At 41.8% G+C, this 17,455-nt stretch overlaps 3 protein-coding genes across 5 annotated transcripts in view; 1 reads left to right on the forward strand and 2 right to left on the reverse strand.

Annotated features, from left to right (window-relative positions):
• The window catches only part of fryl (furry homolog, like), a 64,818-nt gene extending 57,142 nt beyond the window's left edge, over window positions 1-7,676 (forward strand). Inside the window, exons 61-64 of one of the 3 annotated variants that reach the window (XM_030727818.1) lie at window positions 1,656-1,673; window positions 2,721-2,831; window positions 4,456-4,649; window positions 5,742-7,676. In XM_030727818.1, coding sequence (XP_030583678.1) covers window positions 1,656-1,673; window positions 2,721-2,831; window positions 4,456-4,649; window positions 5,742-5,982 — 564 coding nt within the window. In that variant the 3' untranslated portion in view covers window positions 5,983-7,676. The remainder of the gene's footprint in view (window positions 1-1,655; window positions 1,674-2,720; window positions 2,832-4,455; window positions 4,650-5,741) is intronic. The other 2 variants (XM_030727819.1, XM_030727820.1) reach the window with 2 other exon arrangements.
• Window positions 7,677-9,220: 1,544 nt separating this feature from the next.
• Window positions 9,221-10,804, reverse strand: zar1 (zygote arrest 1). Its single transcript, XM_030728045.1, has 4 exons — window positions 10,115-10,804; window positions 9,813-9,905; window positions 9,582-9,656; window positions 9,221-9,511 (listed from the first exon to the last, which is right to left on the reverse strand). Exons 1-4 carry the CDS (start codon window positions 10,802-10,804, stop codon window positions 9,368-9,370), a joined length of 1,002 nt encoding a protein of 333 aa, XP_030583905.1. The 3' UTR covers window positions 9,221-9,367.
• Window positions 10,805-12,847: 2,043 nt separating this feature from the next.
• Window positions 12,848-14,938, reverse strand: slc10a4 (solute carrier family 10 member 4). The gene is made up of 3 exons (XM_030728167.1): window positions 14,324-14,938; window positions 13,862-14,072; window positions 12,848-13,372 (listed from the first exon to the last, which is right to left on the reverse strand). Exons 1-3 carry the CDS (start codon window positions 14,842-14,844, stop codon window positions 12,848-12,850), a joined length of 1,257 nt encoding a protein of 418 aa, XP_030584027.1. The 5' UTR covers window positions 14,845-14,938.
• Between the last annotated feature and the right edge of the window lie 2,517 nt (window positions 14,939-17,455).

Below are 17,455 nucleotides of genomic sequence, written 5' to 3' on the forward strand. Positions count from 1 at the left end.
TAAAGAAATAAAAACAGAAAACATCTCAGTTTAGGAAGAAGCACAGAGGCAGTTATACGACTTCCCTTTGAAAAAGAAACGACAACCCACACAAGCTTTCCTGCTAATACAGGATATGTTACAGGTTACTTATTAGTAAGGATGCGTTGATGTATTTGGTACACAAAGTATGACATTTAGCTATAAGCCAAATGGTTACAGTCAGAAATATGCTGAGGAATTTAAGTGTGAGCAGTTTTTGGTTGCATGCAAGTAAACCATGGAAAGGAGGGATGACGTTTCCTGAAATGCTTTTGATAACCATCCACTTAAGATTTAGCTTATTTTATCTCCATTCATTACCAGTGACTGGCGAAGGAAATGGAAATTTTGTCCCGGATATCCACTGGTTACACTGACCATCGTTCTCAGCTTAAAGAAAGCAGACGAGCTAATCTTTTTAAAACCATGATTCCAAAACTCAGTTTCATATCGAAGCCAAGAATTGGCTTTACACTAATTACAGTAGCTCTTCAGTTGCAGCATATGAAAAGGCATGTGAATGTGAATTTGTCACTACACCCATTCAGGTGCTAGTGAGGTTTAACCCTTAGTACCACTAATGGCACTTTCCAATTCCAGGAGACACGAACCCAGTCTCAGTGGCTCACAACCTAATGTGCCACTACTGTCATTCCAAGCCTGGATAAATGTCAGGGTTGCATCATAAAGGGTATCTGGCATAAAATCTGTGCCAGATCAAACATGCAGGTTGATCTGCTTTAGTGAACGCTTGAGAAATACAGGGGCAGCCGGAAGAACCTCTCTCATCAGCAAGAGTACAAGGTACAGCAGTAACACACTGCATGTATCTAGGATTTTTATTGTGAAAGGCAAGGACAGGAAGAAGCCCTTTTCATGAATGCATGAAACAAATCAGTATGGACCAGGTGGTGGCGCTGTCACGTGCCAGACAGACACTGAAGAAAAGCAATATTTCTAACAATTTGCCAGCGACTATTTTTACTTGTTTTGGATGATAAAATATTAACAATAATGTAAAGAAATAATGTGGAAATAAAAAATTTTTTCTTGTAACTAAGATTCCAGATAGACATTAAAAGGACAAACCTAGGTGGTTTTTCCAGTTCTGCCACTTCAGATTCATGATATGAGATTTATAAGACTGACACAGAGGTTGTATACTTGAAGTCTTTGCATGATTTCTCGCTCCACGTCTTGGTCTGTAGGTTTCTCTGACATCGAGCTCCTTGGACAGATCTGTGGAGTTCCCTTTGTGTTTGACATTCACACAGAGATGTTATCTTAGGTTAAAACTGATGCTCTGTTTTCTATCAGACGTATCCAGGGGTCTTTCACTGCCTCCTCCTTCCTCTCTGTGTAGCCTCTACGGCACCACGTCTTTTCTCCCCCCTCATCACACATGCTGTTGTTCAGCTTTTCAGAATAAAAGTTTCTGTTACTGCTGACGTGAGCACGCATTTCCTGGCCTGTGTGAAGGGAAGATGATAAACCACTGTTCCTGCTCATCAGGTCACTGTGTCTCAGCTGTCATGTTAAGGCTCACTAATTCTTGGTCTTTCTCTCCTTCTGTTTTGTTTGTTGTTTGTTTGTTTGTGTGTTTGTGTGTGTGACCTGCTCACCTTCTTGCTTAGCAAATGGAAAATCTAGCAGTAAGTGGTTCTCATATTATAGACTTTAATAATGCCACCATCCGGACAAAACACTGACCATCTCATGTGTTCATACCTGTTGAGAGAAAAGCAGTTCGTGTTCTTCTGCCGCCCACACCCACTTCTGTATCTCTGCTTCTGCTTGATTGGTCATGTAACCCAGCTCAACCTCCTCATCCACCCAATCATAACGTTATCCTTGTTTTCCTGTTTGCTTGATAATCTGTTTGCACCTTGCACTGATTTTTGTCTGCAGATAGATGAAGTTAACTTCGTGCATTCAGTGTAAAGTCGCCGCCTGATTTCCAAAGCGCTGCTGCATTATCAATAGGATATGATGGATAGAGAGTTCATTGTTGTTAGGATTCATTTACTTTCATTTTGCATGATTTCATTGTTCCATTCCCATATTTGTTCAAATCATTTTTCTCCCATGTTCTCCTAGATTAGGGGCTTAACTTTTAGTAATCACACCCTTCTTTGGATCATACATGCTGAGGGGGCATCACACAAGATCATTTTCTAATTGAGATTTCACCACTAATTCTGGCATTAAGGTCCGTTGAATGAAAAATCAGCCACCTGACACCCCCCTCCCCCCGAAATCAGCTGATTCATTTTGTTTCTCTCTAATAAAGCCATGCTTAATTTTACTTGCATGCTGTGGAAATTTTCAACTCGTCCCCATGTACTTTGACCATCTGTAACTCTGAATATTTTCAAAGTATGCAGCTAAAATTCTGCATGGCCTCATTAAATATATTAAAGTTATTATACAATAACAAAAATCAGCTGATTCTGAGAGGTCAGGCGGGAACATTTTTCCAGTTTGGTTCATTTTCATAGAACGACCCAGTAGTAGACCTACCATGGTCCAGACCAGATGTCACTCCGCACCAGCTCATGTTAACTTTTTCATCTACTCCCAAGTCTCTAACCTGGGATACCCACCTCTCTAATCATGTGATCATCAGAGTGATTTCAGTGCAGGTTAGAGTATCGTTTCGCTGACGTGTGACCGCGTTTTTGTGTCTTCTGTCTCTGTAGGAGCTGGAGTTATGTCGGAGGCTCTACAAATTGCACTTTCAGCTACTGCTGCTGTTCCAGGCCTACTGCAAGCTCATCAGCAGGGTGGACACCATCAAGAGAGAGGCTGAGGTGAGACACAAGGTTTAGTGTGTGTGTGTGTGTGTGTGTGTGTGTGTGTGTGTGTGTGTGTGTGTGTGTGTGTGTGTGTGTGTGTGTGTGTGTGTGTGTGTGTGTGTGAGAGAGACCAGGTTAATTTAGCAACTAAAATGACCAGTTGTGGTCATTAATGGCCTCGTTATACTTTGATAACAACTGAAGAAGCCTCTTGATTAAGAAGTGAAACATCTTCAAAGACATTGAAAGAAGTCCAGTCACCCTTTTTTTTTTTTCCTTTCTATTGTCAATTATACTGCATTACTTTTCTTTAATGACTGTTTTATCATACCTGAACTGCTATGCTCATCTATGGCAGATTTAATAACTATAGATCCTTTTTTTGCAAATAGAAGTAAAAACAAACATTTATTTAGAGCTGTGTTCAGTGTAAATGTGGTTGCATTTTCATTAGAGTGCTACTATGTTTTTGTTGTATTTATGAAATATTAGAACCAAAATTTTAAACTTTTTATTTTATTACCGCCGCTATTGAGGTTCATCAACAGTAAGAGGCTCAGGTGAAAGATGCACGCTGACATACATATTAAAAAAAATTTAATTTGGTCTATAAGGTACACTTTTACAAAGAGAGAATGTAAAGAATCACTTGTTTATTTTTCAATATTCATATAAGAGAATATTTTGTTAAAATATTCATTTAATTTTTTTGTCAACATGAGACGATTAAAATGAGATCCTTAATAAAATCAAAGCCAATAATGCTAAATAACTTATATAAATTTCCATAAATAATCCCATAAAACTTTCCATTATCCTAACTGGGCTGGTTCCTGTAAAAGAACTAAGAGGTACAGGAAAGATTGATAGACTGGCAAAATCATGTTGGGAAACACTTTTACTATTAAAAACAACACACACACACACTCAATTCAGGCGTTCCAGTCACTTCCACAGCCACAGGTGTATAAACCAAGCACCTAGGCATGCAGAGTGCTTCTACAAACATTAGTGAAAGAATGGGTCACTCTCAGGAGCTCAGAGAATTCCAGGCTGCTACCTGTGCAACAAGTCCAGTCGTGAAATTTCCTCACAAGTAAATTATTCCACAGTCAACTGTTAGCAGTATTATAACAAAGTGGAAGTGATCGGGAGTGCAAAGAGGTCGCCAACTTTCTGCAGAGTCAGTTGCTACAGACCTCCAAACAGATTACAGTGTGTAGAGAGCTTCATGGAATGGGTTTCTATGGCCGAGCAGCAGCATCCAAGCCTTACGTCACCAAGCACAATGCAAAGATGCAGTGGTGTGAAGCACGCCGCCACTGGACTGTAGAGCAGTGGACACATGTTCTCTGGAGTGATGAATCACGTTCTGATTAATTATTTTCCTTCAGCCACAGGATCGATAAACGGTCGTAGCTGAATCGGTACTGCAGTCGATCCTTCTCCAGGCTGCATTTTAATGGAGCCTTAATTTGATTTAGACATTTAATGAAATTAAATAATTTCCCATACAGAGCAGAGAGGTCAGCTAGTCCAGGTAATATTTAGTCTGGGTTTACTTTCCTCACCTCCTGGGTAGATCTGCTTGTATTATTTGATGCTGTGACAATAATCCTTCCTTGTCTCTGTTTCTAAGGTTACCAACATGTCTGAAGAGCTCACTATCTTAGAAAGCTGCTTGAAGGAGGCGGAAACAGGAAATGATGGTCAGGAGGATGTGTGCATGTCAGACAATGCCCAGACAAACACGGAGACGGCCATACAGTCACTGATTGAAACCCTGAGAGCCAGAGACTTCAGCTCTGCTCTCACACAAGTCAAAATCTTCAGGTAAGACGTGCACCACAGTTACACAGAACTGGCACAAATCAATAGCTTTAATCAGTGATGGAACAGGTCAATACAGTGATTTAAGTCACCTGCCTAAACAGCCCAATCAAATATAATTTAATGAGTAAGACGTGGCTAATTTTAATGCTTTTGGTCTCGTTGCTATTTCATTACAGTGTCGTGCTTCCTGCTATTGCAGTTTGAATATCCTGGGGGGTTTAAAGGTTCACATTTAACTGAAAAAGGGGGGAATCCACACAGCACCGTTGGCTTCATTGGTTTCTTGAAGTAACTGTTCTGTTGTTCAGGCAGTGTTCACTTTCATGTGGTCATTGAGCTTTTGCTTCATAAAGCATCAGTTCAGCTTTCTTAACAAAGAAGACAAATGTGAGTTTGTTCCAGGAAACATTTTTATTTAACATAATAAAAATATTCTCTATAGCACTTTTTAAGCAACATGCCCTACTATAATATTGTCTGTCCCATAATGCGACAGCATGAAGTGCAGATTAAAGTCCGATTATTGTTATTTTAAGACACTTCATATCGTAAGTTAAAGACCTACAATACTTGGTGAAAGCAGGAAGAAAGAATTTCCTTTTAAGAGACCTCTGGTGGAACAAGCTGGGGGGGTGTTTCCTGTGTCAGCTGCTGAGTGGCTCGTTGACTGGTGATGTGGCATGTTTCGGAGCCTATGAAGATGAGAGACATGTATAAAAATAGTTATAATTCCCAAGTGTTAAAGCCCATGAATTAAAGCTGAAAGTTTGCACTTCAGTCTTACTTGATTGATTTTAAAATCCACTGTGGTGGTGTACTGAAGCAAAATGACAAAAACTGTGCAATGGGTACCTGATTGTAGCATTACCTAATCAATGATACATCCTTTCATAAGTCTTCAGTCTACCATTTAATACTCTGCTCAACTACTGCCAAACATTTTCTCTGTTCTTGATCTAAAAGTGTGTTTGTTCGCAGTCCTGAAAATGTTTTCATAGGAGTGCTCAGGATTTATCCAAAAAACAAACCAAAATGTTCTCTATGATGCATTTTTGTTCATGTCTCTGTGTTCTCACCCTTCGTCGTCTCCAGGTCTCTGTGGCCCAACGACATCTTCGGCAACGAGACGGACAACGCAGTCCAGACTCTACTACACATTTACTTCCGTCACCAGACGCTGGGTCAGACAGGCTGCTTGGCAGTCGTGGGCCCCAGCAGGGACCTGTCTCAGGCTAGCACCCGCCTCATGGAGCTCAACCTGCAGATCCGTGAGGCTCTGAGTCAGGCGCAGGCCTGCCAGGTCCACAACACCATAGTCAGCACCGGACTGTGAGCCTGAGGTACTGCAGGCTGGACTAGACTGGACAAACACACCCCTCTCTTCTACACCTCCCCTCAGCTTGGAGAGTAGGCAGTGAGGGGCGGAGGACAAGAGAGACTCCACCTATAAAGGGCTAAAGGATGCGTGGGAATAACTGTGACTCTTAATATATATTATTACATGTATGAATGCTTAAAGCTAATAGCTTTTCCCAGACTAAGCCAACTCGCAAAATTCAGTTGCAATAAGTCATGTGGTGGTGTGGCTGGGAGAATAAGAGAGGGGGCAGTGAGTTTTCTTTTTTTTTTTCTTCTTCTTTTTTTTTTTTTTTTTTTTGCTGCTGTTTGTTTTCTCTTTTTTGCTGGATCTGACTCGAGGGGCCCGTCACACCGGGCGGAGGCCTCCTCGGGGGTCTGGACTGGGAGTTGGAGTTGAAGTCTGCTAGACGGTCCAGAGGAGGTGTCGTATGTGTGAGGACACACCATCAAGATTCATAAGCAAACTCAGAAAAAGTCTTTAAAAAAAACTGAAACGTTTTCAAACGCATGCTTGAAAGAGAAAAAGCACTGCAAGAATATTTTTTTGAGAAATGTATTTTTTATTAGAGCTAACATCCTAGGTTGTAAATGTTAGGATATTTAACATGTTAATCCTGTGGGAGACATTTGCCTTCAGGGAGTGTACAAAGAGAAATATATCTGTTTATTGATCTGCTCTGAGAGGAGAGTCCCCTTCAACAGGTCTTCACGCAAAACTCACTCTTTAACCAAATAAGTAGATGCCTTTAGAGACTCTTGACTGTGTGATATATATTGGATATTCTGGTATACGCTCACACACAAAAATGCATATAATTGCACACAAGTGCGGACTGGCTACAGCTCATTATGGAAACATAACTTATTTTACTCTGTATATATTTTAGAAAATGTATAGTGTAAAACCAGTATTTTTTCCCCTTGTACTTTTGTGTAATGCACTGTTCATCCAATTAGGATGTATGTATAAAGCTAATGTGATGAGAAAGCCAGAACCAGGTTTGAGTCATTAATGGTCCGCTCCACCTTTTGTCATCCAATCATACAAATTTTCCAAAGCCTGCCTTGGTTGTTGGTTGTGGTCTTGCAAAAGAGGGATGCGGCGCTCGTTTGGAGAAGCCGCCTGTCGGCATGGGAGATCAAAAGTAGCCTCCATCTCCTCTGCTGGCCCCCACCAATCCAGCCAAGCCACGCCCATATGCATTCCTTCTCTCCACTGTGATCTTTTTTGTTAGCAACGTAGGTTCTGCGTAAAGCCTTACGAGGGAGGAGATGAGGTTTGATTCTGTCCATGTAGGTTGATCATGTTGCAAAGCGGCGCTCATCCTCTGCTGCATTTTGATCCTGTTTGGTTTTTTTTCTTTTCCCTGAGGGGGAAGTGAGTGTCTGTACTCTCACAAAGCCCCTACTTGCTGCTGTGACTGCAGGACATGAACCGTTAGCCAAATACTTTCTGGACAGCTCGTCGTGGCACATTGTAACAGTCACTGTACTCATTCCTCAGAGCATTTTTTTTTTTTTCCTCCTGCTTGTCTGGTACATATGAATGCTGTTCTTATTTAATGATTATTTACCTGGAAGATGTGTTAATGTAGAGCTGCATTATACATTTTTTCCTTGTTCACTCATACCAGCCTTTTCTGGATCAATAAAAACCTTACAGAATGAGCTCAGTCTTAAGTTATTAAAATTGTGAAAGCACCATCTTCATGTTTTTATTTTTTCTTGGTAGAATTTGTAAGATTTTTTTTTTTTTTAAATCCTCATTTATTTTAAACTCCTCTAAAACAGGCAGCTTTAGCTCCCTTCTCTTTAACATCCTCCTTCCTGAAAGTCCACTTTCTTTTGATTCGCTGCCCCTCACCTGGCTTCCATAAACAAGATCATGCATGGGCACAACCACCTCTGCTCATCAGTGTGGAGGTTTTGAGAAACAAGTGCATCTAGTTCTTGATTGGAAATGCCAAGTTCTCATATCCATGGAGGCATCTGTAGCTCAGGAGGTAGAGAGAGTCTACTAATCGAAAGGTTGGTGGTTCTCCATTCTGCATGCCCAAGTGTATTTGGGCAAGATAGTGAAAACCAAATTGCCTCTGGTGCTTCCACTCCAGTCCAAGTGCTGTATTAGAAAGCACTCAAAGACAGAATAAAGCACTGAATGGTTTGTAGTAAAATGTGCCCACCCATATATACAATATATACAGGTGCTGGTCATAAAATTAAAATATCATGAAAAAGTTGATTTCAGTAATTCCATCCATAAAGTGAAACTTGTATATTATATTCATTCATTACACACAGACATATTTCAAATGTTTCTTTTAATTTTATTATAACTGGTAACTAATGAAAACCCCAAATTCAGTATCTTAGAAAATTGTGAAAAGGTTCAGTATGAGACACCTGGTGCCACACTCTAATCAGCTAAGGCCTTTAAATGGTCTCATTGTAGTTCTGTAGGCTACACAATCATGGGGAAGACTGCTGACTAGACAGTAGGAAGAAAGCATTGGAGAGCAACATGTAAAGTCTGAGCTTTTGGCTTCAGGGGAAACTGTGGCTTTGTTATAAATGTAGTGCATTTACAACAAAGCCATTTTAGTTCATTTAGTTCTCTCATTCCCAGAAGTCACAGCAGATGCTGCTCCTCCCTGAGCCTGGATCTGCTGGAGACCTCGTCATACATAACCTGATAGCTGCTTTTCTTACATACACCCAGCTACAGCTTGATTAGACTATAAGTGGCCTTTGACCTGCCAGCTCCCCGTTATACGGTCCTTGTGACTCTAATGGGGTAAAGATGCAATATTCAAAACAAAGGGTTGGTTTAGGATCATGACTCTCAGGTTAAAGTCTTAGCAAGGCTGGTGCAGCACTGTAAGTGGTTTCTGGATTTGCAAACCTAAAAGTTAAGGAATTGAAGAATACACCAATATTTGGACCAGCAGAAACTCCTAAAGTTCTTATTCTTGGACCAGTTTTTTTTTTTTTTTTTTTTTTTTTTTTTTAGTGGATTTGGAGAGACAGCAATGCAGTTCCCAATTTTCAGCCTCAATCTTCAGGCTTATTCACTGCACATGTACAGTTTTAGACCTCAGGGTAAGGGGCTGCATTTGAGTGGAGATCAGTGAACTGGCATAGACAGTTTAAGTGAGAATGCTTAAAGACCAAATGCAAGCTAGCCATTTATTACATGGTAAAGCATGTGTGGTGCTTCAAGTTCAAACACAAAAACGGGCATGAAATAAAGTACTGAAATATCAAATATACATTTTGCATCCAAGACGCCATCATTTCATCAGCACTGGATTGAAGGTGCCCCATGCATAACTTGTGCCAAAGTTCAGGCAAGAGTCTCCTTAAATGATGTACTTGAAGCTGAAAGTGCTGTCGCAGGAGAGCCGCTTGCCTTTGCACCTGCCACACAAATCCTGTCTGTGGGGTCGCTTGGGGTCAACGTGCCGTAGTGTTACTGCACAGGAACAGCGCGCTTTGTTGCAAGTCTGGGACAAGAGAAAGTGCCATGTGAGACAAATGAGGAAACTAAAGACACAGCCAGAGAATGGGTCTTACATGACATGTGATGTCCTCAACACGGTATGGGTTGTATTCCTTTTGGCACTTCCTACAGAACTGCTTGAAGTAAACCTGGAAGATGATACTGAGTCAGCAGAGGTCTCAAATAGTATTTTAGCTAGTGTGTCAGTATCTGGCATAAGTTTCAGATTAATACAAGTCATTGCTGCACTGAGACGGCTTCACATAATGCACTCATGATTGGTAAACCACTTCTCTTGTGCTCACCTTGTTGGTGCCCTGAACACACCACACATAGGCGCTCTCCCATCGCAGATTACAGTCTCTGCAGTGATAATATCCATATTTCTGTTCCAGAAACTGGAAGACAAAGAGCAAGAGGTTTGTAAGTTCTTATCCAACCCGTGTATTCCTTGAAGGATTCACTTTAGGAAAACGGATGAAACAATTTAAGTAACAAGGTTCATTTTCCAGACATTATTGGAGCAAGTAAAGTTCTTAAACTCTCATACCCAACTTACCAGGCGCGATGTGTTAGGTATGAGCCTCCCGGTGCGTGATTAACTCACCTGGAACCGCACACGCGCTTTGCCCTCCGCGGACGCTTGCGCGCCCTCACTCTTCACCTGCTGTTTGGACCTGGGATTTTTGCTCTGTTCTGGCTGATTTGCGGTCTTTCCATCCTCGCCAGCCTGGCTGTCTTCGTCCTTCTTCCCATCGGTGTCCTTGGAGGGCTCGGGCGGCTCGCCCGGTGGCTCACCGGTCTGCACCGTCTCACTAGAAGTTTCCTTATTGTTGTTGTCGTCGTCATCGACCAGGAAGGAGGTGACGCTCCTGTATGCTATAGGGGAATAGACGGCGAGAGTGCGGGGGTAACGCACGCCACCCGTCGCTTTGGGGCTGTCGGGCGTCATCGGCTCCTGCCTCCTCTTGCGCTGGAAGTCCCGCTTCATGGCCAGGAGGGTGCGCGGGCCGATGGAGCACTGCACCGAAGCGTCCTTCTTCGGGTTGACCTGCACCGCCACATCCTTGGTGTTCGCCTTCCTGAGCCTCGGGGTGAGTTTGGGGTTGATTTGGGACAAGATGGACTTCAGCTGGGCGCGCTGGTGGTTGTTGAAGGCATCAGAAGAGTCTCCATAGTGGGAGAAGTAACTTTTATATTTCCACCCCGCGTCTTTAGGCCGGGGGTATCTGCCCATGTAAGGATTATAAGAAGAATAGAAGTAGGTATCGACTGGCTCATCACCATATGTTGCCATTTTGTTCAACCAGCCAAAGTTCTGCTGTAACTATTTAAATAGAGCAGGCGACACGGAGCTCTCCATTAGACCTAATTAAGACCAGGTGTGAGAGGTCTCATTTAAAAAAAAAAAAAAAAAAAAAAAAAAAAAAAAAGCAGACTCGTGACAGATGTGTGTCTGTTTTGTTGTTATACAGCTTTAATTTTATTGGCACAATTGTTTACAGTACAACACTGATGATCAGACTGTATATAAGCTACAGCTTTGGCACAGGCTTGTTAGGGAATGTGCACATAAATCAATCTGATATGTTTTTTAAATGGCTTTTAGTCTCTCTTACACGCGCGCGCACACACACACACACACATATTTACACACATATGAAACTAAACACTGTCCTGCTTCAATTATGAAACTTTGACGTCTTTTTTTTTTTTTTTAATAACGATATGAGACATCAGTGGTTAGATGAATGAGTTAAGCTCGGGGCATAAAGCACCTTTTCAGCAGTCATGTCAGTGATAAACATTTTCCAAGCATTTCTTTTAGGAATAACAGCGATCAAAATGATAAATCCATCTGCACGTCTTAATCTGCCTCCTTTCGTCATAGTTGGTATGGAAGATCATAACTGCCGAAATTAAAAATAAAGAAATCAGTAAAAGACTCACTTATTAAATTACATGCAACTAGCTTGCAGACATATGTCTGTGATATTTAAGGACTTCGTTTGTAATTCTTCACTCGAAAAAATATACAAATAATTGGGTTTTACAATAAAACTTGGGTGACTATATTTATGCAATGTTTTGTTTAGATTGGCCCACCCAATAGGAATAGGAAGTGACAGGATACATACAGATATAAATGCATACATATCCTATGATCATTATAGTTATTGTTGTACTTATTGTTATTGTTGTACCCGTGTACTTGTGAATGTAGCCTAAGTTGTCAGGTAAGACAAGCAAACTTGGTTAGTAAGCTGCATCCATAAACTGTACAGGGGGAAAAACACTGACACACATACCTGCTAATGCTAAGTAACAAACTAATAAAACACCAGAATTTCATTCTTCAAAACTGACAGTCTGTCACACAGCAAGCCACATTATTTGTCCATGTTTTCTCCATTATTTGTCCAAACCATGTTTTGTAGCTGGCTGTAAACACGTTTATTCCTGCTGTAAAATTGGACAATGGGAGTCTATTGGGAGTGACTTTTTTTTGAGCATATAAAGCATAAAACACGGTCGTAGCTTCCGGGTCGGAACAAGGAAGCCAATGTGTAAATGCCTAAAAACCTACATTCTATTGGAAGGCCAACAGATGGCGATAGCTGTGGTTGCAAAAAGACTTCCGGTCCCACAGAGCTCTGTGGGAAAACTGCAAAACAGAGTTTATGGTCAAAGTCACTCATTTTGGGTCATAATCAGTAAAAAAAATTAAAAGACTACTTTGCAAAGGGAATATCTGTGGTATGAAGGCAAATGCTCATTGGCTATTGAAATGTGAGTGTGCAGTTTCACAGTCAGATCCACGCTTCCTTGTCACATCTTGTCTTTTGCAACTAAGATGGCAATGGTGGAAACACTCATCGCCAGGCTTCTAAACGGGACTTCAGAAACCGATAGGTGATGTCATGACAGCTACCGCCATCTTTTATACTGTCTGTGGATTGGAGCCAACCTCAAGTGGCCATTAGAGACCCTGCATTAGAGGAACTTTTTGGCACCTCTGCATTGGCTTCACTTTTCAGCTCTAGACATTATTGTTTGGTTAAAAAAAAAAAATACAGTCAAATAATATGTAAATAATAAAAAAATTAAATAAATAAATATTAAATAAAATTGGAAATGAAAGCAAGTAGATAAATGGGGGAGTTACAGTACAAAAGTAAATGTAGAAAAAATAAAAATAATTTATTTCATAATTTTATTAATTCCTATGTTTAAGTGTTACTTTGATGCATATTAATTAAGTAATTGAGTCATTTATGTATTTATTGTAATTTTGGCAGTTTTGGTCCTCCATAGAGTATTATTATTATTATTATTCACATTAAACAGGAGTTGGATCAGGAGGACATGGATCCAACATGATGGTGTTTGGGTCGCTCACTGTGACCGCACCATATGACGGCTCAAAGTCCTCGTCTTCAAACCTTTGATATGTTATGTCCGTGTCCTCGCCGTCCACCATGGGATCTGGTTTATGCAGGACCTCCCTTCTGTACATCCTATAGGCCAGGATGAAAATGCCAGCCTCGGCTGCTTGGAACAGGGCGTAGAGCAGGGGGAACATATACATTCCTCCCATCAGCTGAGGGGGGAAGGCCAGCTTCAGGATGGCGGTGCACAGTTGCACATTCTGGCACCCTGTCTCCAGAGACACGGCCCTGCGGCTGTTGGGCGGTAAGTCAAAGAGCACTGCCAGGCCGTATCCTGCAGCGTAGCCGCACAGAGGCATCAGGACAGCCACCACGTAGACAGAAGGCGGGATGGTGGACAGCAGCTCTGGCCCCAGCATTGCTCCAGTCAGGATGAAGAGTAACACAAGGGTGAACAGCAGAGACCACAGAGAAGCCTGCAGACACAAGAATTCTGTGTGAGAGTAGTTTCTTTAAATATGGCAGCTGTTTTCTACAAGGCATAATTTTTTTTTTAAAAACAAGATATTTCCTTTTTTTTTATTATCTCAACCATAAGTCTTTAAGGATAAAGGGTCTCATAAGTTGTCATCATTGCTTCCTCTTCTTTAACTCTTAATTAAAACTGGCTGGATTTTTCAAGCAGGGCTGCGTATTAGTGCATTTCTGCTGCCTAACATTACAGTGTACTCTAACTGATGTGGCCCTCTCTCATGTGTAGCTTTTATCAGAAATTACAGGGAGGAGCTCTTCCTGATATAGTGCCTCTGATGTCACTCTTCCAGCGGTCAGCATCCCCACTATGAATAACGGGGACCAAGGAAGACGCAATGCGCCTTTGCGCAAAGGTGGCCCCTAACCAAAACTACTTCAGCTGGCACAAAATGATTGCACGGATTTATAAAAGTTAATTACTGTCAGATTACCTTTAAAACAATATCGGCCACACGCGTGTTGCGGTACCTAAGCAAAACTCCAAACCCAATGGGTATAAGGGTGCTGCAAAGTGTCAGTATGATGGCCCCAAAGGGCAGGAGGTTAACCACAGGAGTGTTGATCCAGGCTCGACTGTAGATCCACAGGCAGAGCGGCATCAAAACGAGAGCCAACAGAGTGGAAGATATGGTCATGATGATGCTGGAAGGAGCAGAGAAAAGGGGCGCTTTTACAGAAGGACTTTATGGTGGACGTGCAGCACGTACAGGGTTGGATCATTTTAGTTAAGTTTGATGAAAATGTTTAATTGACTTGAAAAAAAAAACATGCAGAACTTAAACGTTATTGTTAAATGTACAGTTATTAAAGTGCATAAATGTCAGAATTTACGCACAAAACACTTCACACCAAAGCTCACTTCATGTCATGTTTAGGTGAATAAGTAGATCTACCTTAGGTTCATCTCTCCGTGGACCAGGAGAGACAAAATATTTGATAGGTTTCCTCCAGGGCAGCAGCCACAGAGGAGAACGGCCATCGCGGCAACATCATCCAGAGAAAAGGCTAGCGCCAAAAGAAAGGCCACCAAGGGCATGATAACAAACTGACACACCAGAGCCAGCAGCACCCCGATGGGGCGGCGGATATGTTCTCCGAGCTGGCTGATCTCCACTGTGCAGCCCAGCCCCAACATGGTGAAGCAAAGTACCAGTCCCACGAATACATTGATGCCATGACTGAGCGGAGAGTCCCAGAAGGCAGGCATCAGGTGAGAGGTTTCCGTCGGTGGAACGGCCATAAACTCGGCTACAGCGGCAGTCCTATAAGCGCTGCCTTCGAGAAACATGGCACGACCGACCACTCCTAACCAATTCATGACACCGTCCTCCGGAGAATCCACTTGCTTCAAAGTAATAAAGTCCACCAAATCAGCATTTTGCGCACTTCCCCCCGGCAGACTGGAGTTCTCCATGGCGCAAAAGGAGGTCAAAAAATCTCAGCCGTCGGCTTGTGCCTGTATTGGCTCGTGCGTAAAACGGTTCCTCGGGTGACGCGCTGTCTCTAATAAGAAACTGCGGAAGATCCAGCAGCCGGGGGACGTGATGGTGCCATGGTACTGATAGTCTCGATGAGTCTGAGTGGTGCCACAGATTGGCTCCGCGCTAAACAGCTGGAGGGGAGTCTGCACACGGTCTTAAGCTTCGGCGAGAGTTGCTGGACCAATCAATAACCAACAGGATTACCATTTATACTTAGCTCCGAGCTGTATAGGAAGAAAGAGCCCGCAAATTTCACTCTTATTATTACACACTGACAGTTGTTATTTCGTCTCTCAAGTGTTTTGTAGATGGGTGAGGAGATAATTTAGATGTATGGGAAATTTAAACTGCGGTAAAGTCAGTTGCTTGTTGAGGTTTAGTAAACAGACTGTGCTGATCTTTATACTAGTGCAGCAAACTCTGAAAATCCGCCTGCCCTTTAATTTGTTTTTTTCTTTTTTGCTCGTGTTGCTTTTCCACGGGGAGGTTGCGTTACGCACGAGTCCTCACCTCAAACACTACCGTGGGCAGGGCTCTTTTGATTCATTACATTATCATTAACGCGAGTCTTTAGCGTTAGAGCGTCCGCAACAAATTGGGAACTTTGATTAGCGTTTTATAAATAAAACCTGACCGCAAATACATCAGATTGAATTTGTGTTTATTGGTCAAAATCAGCTGGAATTTAAATGTGCAGTTGCTCCCACACATCAGCTACTCTGATGTATTTTTAGTGCACCTGTGAAGCACATCATTAAAGGGGGACATTATGCTAATTTCCAACATATATTTTAATTCTTGGACTCCACTAATATAACTTTGCATGATTCAAAGTTCAAAATAAAATAAATTCAAAATAATCCATATTTATAATACCAAGCCTCATTTCACCCACTGTCTGAAACAAGCTGTTACACTTCCTCTTTTTTTTAGGCCAACTTTCTTCTGATTGGCTGCCTCTCACAAGCAACAGGTGGGTGGGGCTGTTGCGCTTTGTGTGCCCGAGATGACCATATTTAGGATATCCCCTCTCTATGACGTCAAACAGAGCCAAGCCAAAATCTGAAAACTCCGCACCATGTTTCGCACAGGAATATAAAAGTATCCTGTAAGTAGCGATAATAACATATAAATACCGCTATATTTAATAGGCAGTGCACAAAATGAATGTGCTGCCACAGGTTGCAACACTTTGGTAATGTCACAGGGTGGTTATCGTGTCATCATAAACATTTAAAAACATTTTGCTGTGATGTATCCAGCCTGAAAGCAGCTCGGACCATCTGTATGATGCCTCCACACCTCAACCCACAGGCCTGAAAAGACTCACTGCCAACATCCCAGTGGCAGAAACCACAGGCCACACCCAGAGGTCCTTTTGTCCTTAATGGTCAGAGCAATTACACAATGTTAGGCTGGTGGTTTTAAAATTACAGCTGATAGGATGAATATTGTTGCTGAATCTGATTTTTATATGTCTGAATCCTGTATTGAATATTAATTTTCAGTTCCTGTAATATGTAAGTTTTTTTTTATGTTAAAATCTTTTATCCATGGATATTACAAAGTAAAACTTTCTCTTTTAATAACAGAAATTTTTAATATCAGCGAGAGGAAATTTGTACATACACTGAACATGGTAAATGGGCCATAGTTGCTTTCCATCTCTGCAGTTCCATAGTGTGTTTAACTGTGTTATTTAACTTTAGTAGTGAATTTCTCTAAGACCATAGTCTTTGCTGTACAGACAGCATAACCAGCACTGGTGAAATATTGTGGTCTGCTGCTGTGACAGTGTGCTCCCCACAATAATATTTTATCATATTTATTATCACTCATATGAACTGTCTTTGTTCTGTGCGTCTGCAGCAAACAGGAAATGATCCCGAGAGAATATCGCACACAAAGATGAGCGTCTGGAAAAAATAAATTCACTCTTCAGAGCACTGAGGCTGATGAGGGGACAGAACAGTTTGCACCCGTCTGTGACTCAGGTTTTTAATCTCCTCCCCTTCCCGGAGAACCACACCATGTCCCCTCCTTATTAAGCAGTGGGTGACTCCAGGTACGTAATACTGTCTGTGTGCAGAATACATAATGTGTCCCCTAAGCAGCTGGACATAGTGTGTGATAGTGAAACGGAGGTACAGTACAGAAGACATAAGTAACCTGTCAATGAGGCTGACGAGAGCAAGGAACAGTGTGAGCAAATAGGATTTTTTTTTTTAAGCAAATATAATTCTTATAGTGAAGAGATGGAGCATACAGATTTATTTACCCAGAAATAATTCTGCCAGGATACGAGTGTACTCATCGGGGAACTGTTGTGCTTTACTGGAGGAGTTTTGCATGATTCACAGTTAAAATAAAATCAATCCTCATGTACCTTATCCTCGGCTTTAGTGCAGACCCCTCACATCATCTTCTGAAAGATCCTTTTTTTCCCCCTCCCTCTTTAAGGTAACTTTCTTCTTATTCGCTGCCCCTCACGAAAGGAAGGTTTGAACAGCAGGTGGGTCGGGTGGAGCTGTATGACCATATTAG

The sequence above is a fragment of the Archocentrus centrarchus genome, chromosome 4, assembly GCF_007364275.1.
Source record: "Archocentrus centrarchus isolate MPI-CPG fArcCen1 chromosome 4, fArcCen1, whole genome shotgun sequence".
In the NCBI taxonomy this organism is placed as follows: domain Eukaryota; kingdom Metazoa; phylum Chordata; class Actinopteri; order Cichliformes; family Cichlidae; genus Archocentrus; species Archocentrus centrarchus.